A 9,539-nucleotide genomic window follows, 5' to 3' on the forward strand; every position below is an offset into this window, starting at 1 on the left:
GTTGGTTGTCTTTTGGTTTTGTTGACTGTTTCCTTTGCTGTGCAAAAGCTGTGTATCTTGATGAAGTCCCAATAGTTCATTTTCGCCCTTGCTTCCCTTGCCTTTGGAGATGTGTCTAGCAAGAAGTTGCTGCAACCGAGGTCAAAGAGGTTGCTGCCTGTGATCTCCTCAAGGAATTTGATGGATTCCTGTCTCACATTTAGGTCTTTCAACCAAATTTGGAGTCTATTTTTGTGTATGGTGTAAGGAAATGGTCCAGTTTCATTCTTTTACATGTGGCTGTCCAATTTTCCCAACACCATTTGTTGAAGAGATTGTCTTTTTTCCATTGTATATTCTTTTGTCCTTTGTTGAAGATTAGTTGACCATAGAGTTGAGGGTCCATTTCTGGGTTCGCTATTCTGTTCCATTGATCTTTGTGTCTGTTTTTGTGTCAGTACCGTACTGTCTTGATGATTACAGCTTTGGTAATAGAACTTGAAGTCCGGAATTGTGATGCCACCAGCTTTGGTTTTCTTTTTCAACATTCCTTTGGTTATTCGGAGTCTTTTTTGGTTCCATACAAATTTTAGGATTATTTGTTCCAGTTCTGTGAAAAAAGGTGAAGGTATTTTGGTAGGGATTGCATTGAATGTGTAGATTGCTCTAGGTAGCATAGACATTTTAACAATATTTGTTCTTCCAATCCATGAGCATGGAACGTTTTTCCATTTCTTTGTGTCCTCCTCTATTTCTTTCATGGGTATTCTATAGTTTTCTGAATATAGATCCTTTGCCTCTTTGGTTAGGTTTATTCCTAGGTATCTTACGGTTTTGGGTGCAATTGTAAATGGGATCGACTCCTTAATTTCTCTTTCTTCTGTCTCATTGTTGGTATATAGAAATGCAACTGATTTCTGTGAATTGATCATGTCATTATTTTATATAAGAGGGAGTGCCCCGCCCCAGCCCCTTTTCAGTGGCACAGATGTTGGACAGTTGCTGCCTAAAGGGAGGAGCTTTTTGGAGTTCCTCTATAATGTTTTAAAGCAAAACAAAAGCTACATTCCCTTGGAAGTTTTAACTGCACGTGACCTACTCAGCTGCTCTAGATTATATAGCTTCAAGTCAGTATATTTTCCTACGTATGGAAGTGAACATTAGAGGTAGATTATTTTTTTAAAGTATATCATACCTGAAACCAATATTTTTTTATACCAATCTTATGGAGTAGTAAGTGGGAACGAACAATAGACAGGGACCTAGGATGCCAGAGTTCTAGTTACAGCTCTAATGTGTTTTATGGCCTTGAGCGAGGCACCTAACCTTTCTATGTTTATTTCCTCGTCTGTTAAATGGTGATAGTGATATCTATTATATTTACCTCAAAGGATTGTTGGGAAACTAAAATGGTGTAACATGTAAAAGGTCTTTGAAGTGTATAGCATTGTACAAATACTATAATACAAAACTAATGTCCAGTTTGGTCTTTATGTTCTTAAAATTGTTTTCAATTTTAAGTGTGTTCCTTTAATGGATCTGCCATCACACAGTATTTAAAATGATGATTTAACCCTGGTAAAACTACTAGTATGTGTATAAATGTCATTGCTCTTCTAAATAAAGAGTAAATTTGATGAATACCCAACTTGATGACTCAACTGTTATTTGCAGTTTTATTTATGATGTGTTTAGAATCTAAGGAAAATATCCTGTCAGATTTAAATGGGCCTTGAGTAATGCTGGCTCTCTGGTTTCTGCAGGAGTTGATCTAGAGCAGTCACGAAAAGAAGAGGAACAACAGATGTTACAGGATGCCCGCCAGTGGCTCAACAGCGGGAAACTAGAGGATGTAAGGCAGCCTCGCTCAGGGGCCACAGCCCTCCATGTGGCTGCTGCCAAGGGCTACTCTGAGGTCCTCAGGTATTGTCCGTTTACATCAGTCAGGAGTTTGGTAGACTGGGAGAAGATGAGCTGGGTTTTGGAAGCAGGGGATGAATTAGATTATCAGCTATGATGTGTTTCTTTCTTTATTGTTTTCCTCTCTGATCATTCAGTCTTTTCTTCTCTTTTGCTGATATTAATCCATAGATGGTCTCCCACCCTCCTATGGTCACGTGAGTTTCTCACTGACATGTATGATAGGAAACAGTTGAGGTACACTAGCCTAGAAGATGACCTTACATGATCTCTTCCAGTGCTGTGATTTATCATTACTATCCCTACAATCTTCTCCTCTGGTGATGTGTAATACAGGACAGACTGGTGATCATTTTGGTCCTTTTTGGACATAGAAAATTTCTTTGGGCTCTTTAGATTAAGGGTACAGATCTTGAGTGTGCAGTGTCCAGTTAGAGTAAGAGAGTTAAACTGATACGAGGGATTTGGATTCTACTGCTCTACCTGTTCCATTTTTTCTTACATCCATACATGCTTTAGGTAGCTTCTGGTGCTTACTGTTGACAGGCTTTCCCAAATACATGGGCAGCTAATAGATTTGTGTGCATAGTTGTTGCCAGACTCTTCCAGTGCTTCATACTCCACCGAATATGGGGTATCTAATAGGTGTGGCAGTATGTTAGTATACTGTTTCTGCCTGAGAGTGGCATTCATATTCTGCTCACTTCTTAGAAGGTGTCTGGAGGCCCATGATATGGGTAACCTCAATCAGGCCAGTGCAGTTTGGGACCTCAGGAGTCATACCTTTCTTCCTCCATGCACACAGATTATAGCTTTGTAGTTAGCAAGAAGTCCCTGCAAATACTTCACAGAGTTGGAAGTTTGAGAGTCTACAGTAAACATATGGGATCCTGGAAAGATCAACTAGAAAGTTCGTAAGTCAAGTGCCCTGAAGAGTATTGAGTGAGTGAGTGAGTTCTTTTTCTCTTTCTTTCTTTCTTTCTTTTTCTTTCTTTCTTCCTTCCTTCCTTCTTTTTCTTTCTTTCATATTCAGTTAGCCACCATACAGTACATCATTAGTTTCAGATGTAGTGTTCAGTGATTCATTAGTTGGGTATAACACCCAGTGCTAATCACAACACGTGCCTTCCTTAATCCCCATCACCTGGCTATCCCATTTCCCCCCACCCCAAAACCCTCAGTTTGTTTCCTGGAGTCCAGAGTCTCTCATGGTTAGTCCCTCTCTGATTCCCCCACTTCAGTTTTCCCTTCCTTCCCCTATTGTCCTCCGTGCTATTGCTTACGTTCCACATATGAGTGAAACCATATGATAATTGTCTTTCTCTGCTTGACTTATTTCACTTAGCATAATCCCCTCCAGTTCCATCCATGTCTATGCAAATGGTGGGTATTCATCCTTTCTGATGGCTGAGTAATATTCCATTGTATATATGAACCACATCTTCTTTATCCATTCATCTGTTGAAGGGCATCTCGGCCCTTCCACAGTTTGGCTATTGTGGACATTGCTGCTATGAACATTGGGTGAAAATGTTCAACATCGTTAGCCATCAGGGAAATTCAAATCAAAACCACACTGAGATACCACCTTACACCAGTTAGAATGGCAAAAATTAACACAGCAGGAAACAACAAGTGTTGGCGAGGATGTGGAGAAACGGGACCCTCTTACACTGTTGATGGGAGTTCTCATTTTAGATGTTCTTTCCTACCTGCACTAGGAAATGGAAAACACACCTTGTAACAGGTTGTGTGGTTTGGCAAATTTAATCAGGCTTTGGTGAATCTCAAAGGGATACACCTTTCTAAATATCCCTCTTGTGTGGTGTCACATGGATGTACCTAGGAAATACACTCTGACCTTTCAGAGCGGGTTGATAACTGCTCTCTGTGATAGGTTCTCAGTGTAGGAACCGTGAAGCCCAAGCTGTGCCTTAGAGGACAGAAGTAATCACAGTTTCCCGGTGGTTCAGGGCCAAAGTGAATATCAATTAGGTGATAGTTTATTTGGCAGAAAACTGTAATATAGAGGGTGTAAGTGTCTTGTTTGGGGTTTTCTTCTTAGACTTTTAATCCAGGCTGGCTATGAACTCAATGTTCAGGATTATGATGGCTGGACTCCCCTCCATGCTGCTGCACACTGGGGAGTGAAGGAGGCTTGCTCCATCCTGGCAGAAGCACTCTGTGACATGGATATCAGGAACAAACTGGTTAGTATGCCTGACCCTCTAAAAGGGCAGTGAAATTGGTATCTGGGTCTCTAGAACAAAAGGCTTAAAGTCTCAGTTAAATGGCCAGGCTTACTGTCTGGGGAAATATACATCACAGGTAGCTATGGCTCTGTTCCCTGCATCCTCCCCCTTCCCCCCTGCCCCATTATCAACACAGAGATGTTTGCTATGTAAAATAAAACTCTACTGATCAGCATTCTGATTCTATTTATGTTGAAGCCCCTAAAATAAATAGGAAAAAAAGATATTTGCCCTTGGGAAAAATGAGCATTGGGAAATCCTAAGGTTGCTCTCTCTGGTGAAGTACGAAAGATTTTATTTTACTTTATTTTTAATTCAAAGACTTTTGATAGCTGAATTCTACTCTCATCCAGTCATTAAAAAAAACATTGTAATGACAAAGATCCTTGAGTCTGGCTGAAAATAGTTATTCATCCTCACTTCAAGCAACTTCAGAGGCCCTAGAACTCCTATCCCTACACCTAGTGATTTTTTTTTAGGAATCCAGAGACATGGCTTTTTATTTAGTAGATGTTCTTATCTGCTTCACATCTCTCCTGAACCCAGCTTTCATCCCCAGTTTATGGGTTATGGTCCTGAACTGTGCTGATGTTTCCTAAAAGAGATACCCTTCTCTCACTTGAAGGGAGATAACTGCTGTGACTTAATCTTTAGTGCACATGTGCCCTGGACCCCGTTCTGAGGCTTTTAAAAGCCCCTTATTGAATTTATTATAGAAATTAAGACCCTTTTAGAACAGGTACAAGTAGAGATTTCAATTGATTATATGCCAAGAGGCAGTAAGCATTAGAGATAATGTGGTGATTTCCTCAATACTGTTTTATTAAATATAAAAACATGTATTTAAAGGACTTGATGTGTTTTGCTTTGTTTTAGAGGAAGAGAGTGTGAGTGGGTAAGGGCGGAGGTAGTACAGAATCTTAAGTAGGTTCCACGCACAGAGCCTGATATGGGGCTCAATCTCACAACGCTGAGATCATGACTTGAGCCAAAATCAAGAGTCAGACGCTTAACCAACTGAGCTACCCAGGTTCCCCAACAGACATGCTGTTTCTTGTTACGTTTTCTCTGTGATAGATGAAGGCAGTATTATAATGTAGAGTAGATAGGTTAGGGAAGCAGCTCTCACTGGAACAAAGGCATAAAATGAGTATTGAATAGTTCTCTGATGAAGTCACAAAATCACTACTTCTATTTTCTTTTGATCATGGTACCCCCTTTTCTCTGCCAGGGCCAGACACCATTTGATGTGGCTGATGAGGGTCTTGTGGAGCACTTGGAGATGCTCCAGAAGAAGCAGAATGTGGTAAGTCTTTGGTTAATGCTTTTAAAAGCTTTTATAACAGTGCGGGTATCTCATCCCTTGTTTTAGTTATGTCTCCTGAGAGCTGAAATGGACATATCTACATTCCAGAGATGATAATTGTTCACTTCAGGGACTAGCAGCAGTCTGTTAGAAAATATCCCAGACACCATTGTTGTTAAAGTTTACTCATTATAAGATAGCCTTCAAGCAGCTGAAAGTCAAAAATGATGAGAACAACAAAGTAATTATTACCCTTGAGTTCTAGGAAATGAATGTGGTATATTCAAATCAGAGTTTTTTCCAAATAGGGAGTACCAGGGTAGAGGACATCTCATAACTTTTTTCTCCTCTTATTGACTGAAAGGGCATGTTTATTTAAAGTAAATTCATTACAGGGAGGAATATATTTCTTTCTTACGAAGCAAACAAGGCCACAAAACTAAACCTGTCTTTTGGTATTGGACAGTACTTGGCCAGTGATTCATACTTACTCAGGATTCATCAGATATCCAGAATTCAATCCTCCTCTCCCTTCTCTTTTTTTTCCTTTTTTAAGATTTTATTTATTTATTTATTTGAGAGAGAGAGAGAATGAGAGACAGAGAGCACGAGAGGGAAGAGGGCAGAGGGGGAAGCAGACCCCCCGCTGAGCAGGGAGCCCGATGCGGGACTCGATCCCGGGACTCCAGGATCATGACCCGAGCCGAAGGCAGTCTTCTAACCAACTGAGCCACCCAGGTGCCCCAATCCTCCTCTCCCTTCTCATTTTAAATCTTTTATTGTTGGCTTGCACGTACCATTCTCTTGCTTGGTGCTATGTAGGAGAACTACCTAAGTATTGTACCCATGTACAGACTGCAGAAGGAAAAACCCACCCAATATCCAGGTAAACAGTGAATAATTCACTTTTTCTATCTGTAAGTGGGATGATTAATTTGGACAAGGAGAATAAAGATCAGCTACTGATGATCAGGGCTGATGTCTGAATAGAGTGGGACAGAAAAAAATCACTAGCTTTCCTTTGTGTTTTTCTTTGCATGAATTGTGGCTCAGGGCATGTGAACTCAAGTTTAGACAAAGGAGAGAAACTTAGAGCAGTTCTGAAAAAAATAACAATGGAGTTCACTGGTGGGACAGATCAACCGGATCTCACCTCACGCATGTTCAGCACCACGTCTGGACTGGTAGAGTGAAGATCCCCGTTACTTCAAGGCTTAGTGGAACAATTGCCTATATAAAGCTCAGACAAACACAACTTAACAGTTCATCTTGTTTTCTTTGGTGAGCTGTGGAATCTAGGCTAAAACTTGGGACTCATCACACAGAGTACTGGGGTTATTATCTAACAGCATTGGCCTTCCTAAGATGTATGCTTTGTTTAGTTAGGTTTTTGTTGTGTTTTAAACTTGTCATTCTGAAATAATTTTTAGACCCATGAAGAAGTTGCGAAAATAATAGAGAGTTTCTATGTATCCCTTACCCAGCATGGTTTGGTTTTTGAACATAAATAATATTTTCACTAAATAACATTTCTGCACTGGGAATGGTGCTTATCTTTGCTCCCTGCATAACTTTTGGGTCCAGGAATATAAACTCATTTTGTCTAGAGCATGTATCTAAATACCAGACAATTTATTCTAAGGACTTATTTCCCCTTTGGTACCTGTTTTTTTCTTGAGAACTATTGCTAACCTAATTCGATATGTGGCCATAAACATTTTTTTCAAAGTTCCTTCCCTTTTTTTTTAATCCATCAGAAGCCAGGCTTTTTTTTTTTTTTTTTTCTTTTTTAAGTTTACTTATTTTTTTTTAGTAATCTCTCAACACCCAACGTGGGGCTTGAAGTCACAACCCCCCACATCAAGAGTCACATGGTCTTCTGAATGAGCCAGCCGGCCTGCACTAGAAGCCAGGGTTTTTTGAAGATTGGGTTTGGATATTTGATATGAGCAGTTTTATTGAAGCTCTAACACCATGGTTTTTCTTTTACCTTGGATGAGGATTTTTCTTTGTCATTATCTTGTAAGGAGACCCAACTGATGCATTTCTCTTTTTCTCAGTTCTTTCTTCCCCTTTTGGTATTGGTCTTGTTTTCTTCAGAATGACAGTACCATTTTGAGTTCTTCTCATCACTGCTGATTTTTACCAATAGTCAACTTCTTCCCTTTCCTCTCTGTTTTTTCAATTTCCAGCTTCGAAGTGAAAAAGAGACACGGAATAAGCTCATTGAGTCAGACCTGAACAGCAAGTTGCAGAGTGGACTTTTTAAGAAGTAAGACGTTCAGGACTTGAGGAATGGGATGAGCTCTGCTGTGTTTGGCTGCATATGTGTGTATGACATAGCTTGAGAATTTATACAGGAAAGAAACTGTGTTTGATTTAAGCCAAATGATCTTTAAACATGTGGTATGTTTGAGGGACAAAGAGGTGGCATTGATATATGGGGGAGACACTGAGGGTGGGTGAATGTGTTTTTTTTTTTAATTTATTTTTAAGATTTTATTTATTTATTTGAGAGAGAGTGTGTGAGCATGAGCAGGGGGAGGGGCAGAAGAGGAGGGAGAAGCAGACTCCCTGATGAGCAGGGAGCCTGATGCAGGGGACGGGGGGCTCAATCCCAGGACCCTGGTTTCAGGACCTGAGCCAAAGGCTGATGCTCAACCAACTGAGCCACCCAGCTGCCCCGGGTGAATGTGTTTTAAATTTAGAAATTAACTGAGACAGTGTACAACATTTTTCCCCCAGCTTATGGGTTCCTAGTCCTAGTTACATCCCTGACTCTAAGTTCTGTGAACTCAGGGACCATGTGTGTTTTGTTTACCACTGTACCAGGGCCTAGCATGATTCCTGGCAGGTAATAAACATTCAGTAAACATTTGTTAAATGACTTTTTAAAAATATTTACCTGCTTTATCACTGTCAAGATTCATAGCCCTCCTTTTTCCTGTGTGTTAAATAGGCTAGATCCACTTAAGTCATACTCTAAAGTGAAATACTGAACCTTAGTCTGCAAAAACCCAAGGATTCAGAAGAATGTAAAGAAGGATTTGAAGTATTTCTGTTATTGCTTCTACACAGAGGTTTATAGACTTGTTCTCCTTATGCTTGATTGTCAGTGAACTTAAATAGTTTGCCGTTTCTGAGTTACACTCAAATTGTCATCTTTAATTTAGCAAAGAGAAGATGCTTTATGAAGAAGAGGTACCCAAGTCCCAAGAAATGGAGGAAGAAAGCAAAGAGTCTAGCAGCTCCAGCTCAGAGGAGGAGGAAGGTGAAGATGAAGCTTCTGAGTCAGAAACTGAGAAGGAAGGAGGTAATGTAAAGATATTCATAGTAAAGATCCTCTGTTTCCATAATGCAAGGAGATCACTGCTTGTCAGAGCTAGGAGGCCTCAGAGGGCTCCAAAAAGAGCTTTAAGTTCTTTAAGTTTAGTTTTCAAAGATAAGATACCAAATTTTGAGTGAAAACTTGGTTGTAAAAGCTATGAGCTAGGTTAGAATATGTGTATTGGTTTCTATGTAGCCATATGATAAGGCGCACAAAAAAATTCCTTTAAAAAAAAAGATTGATTGATTGATTGATTGATTGATTTAGAGTGCCCATGCATGGGCCTGCAAGCAGGCGGGGAGGGGGAGAGGGAGAGAATCTCAAGCTGACTCCGCACTGAGCATGGAGCTCTACTGGCGGCTTGATCCCACAACCCTGAGATCATGACCTGAGTGGAAATCAAGAGTCAGACACTCAACCAACTAAGCCACCCAGGAGCCACCCAGGAGCCCGCCAGAAATTCTTGTGTAAAGGAGCCAACTGTCTGACCTCAGTTTGGTAGGGTGTAGAGACCAGATTCCAAAATTCAGTATGCTAAGAGACTGAGGAGGTGAGATCTTTCAGAGTCATATTTGGTTAAGTATCTTTAACTAGCTGATGAAAATTTGCATTTAGTTCTCAGGTTCATCTGATTCCCTAAACAAAATCCCAAGATCTTTTCATTTTCCTTCTGATTATATGAAGCTCCTTCAATTCCTGAGGTGGGGATTGAAGAAGGAACAAAATCATATTTACCTTTATGACTGTTATTAAT

At 40.2% G+C, this 9,539-nt stretch overlaps 1 protein-coding gene across 9 annotated transcripts in view; it reads left to right on the forward strand.

Moving 5' to 3' along the window:
- The first annotated feature begins 1,706 nt into the window (after positions 1-1,706).
- LOC102743929 (protein phosphatase 1 regulatory subunit 12B) overlaps positions 1,707-9,539 on the forward strand; it is a 144,778-nt gene continuing 136,945 nt past the window's right edge. For 4 of the 9 annotated variants that reach the window (XR_014146545.1, XM_081824990.1, XM_081824988.1 and 1 more), the window contains exons 1-5: positions 1,711-1,902; positions 3,965-4,109; positions 5,383-5,457; positions 7,650-7,729; positions 8,631-8,770. Coding sequence is in view for 7 of the 9 variants with exons in the window: in XM_081824990.1 (XP_081681116.1) it covers positions 1,784-1,902; positions 3,965-4,109; positions 5,383-5,457; positions 7,650-7,729; positions 8,631-8,770 (559 nt within the window). In the remaining 2 variants the exon portion in view is untranslated. Of the gene's footprint in view, positions 1,903-3,964; positions 4,110-5,382; positions 5,458-7,649; positions 7,730-8,630; positions 8,771-9,539 lie in introns of all 9 variants that reach the window. The other 5 variants (XR_014146546.1, XM_081824995.1, XM_081824994.1 and 2 more) reach the window with 3 other exon arrangements.

The sequence above is a fragment of the Leptonychotes weddellii genome, chromosome 6 (assembly GCF_054177405.1).
Source record: "Leptonychotes weddellii isolate Sample4059 chromosome 6, ASM5417740v2, whole genome shotgun sequence".
In the NCBI taxonomy this organism is placed as follows: Eukaryota; Metazoa; Chordata; class Mammalia; order Carnivora; family Phocidae; genus Leptonychotes; species Leptonychotes weddellii.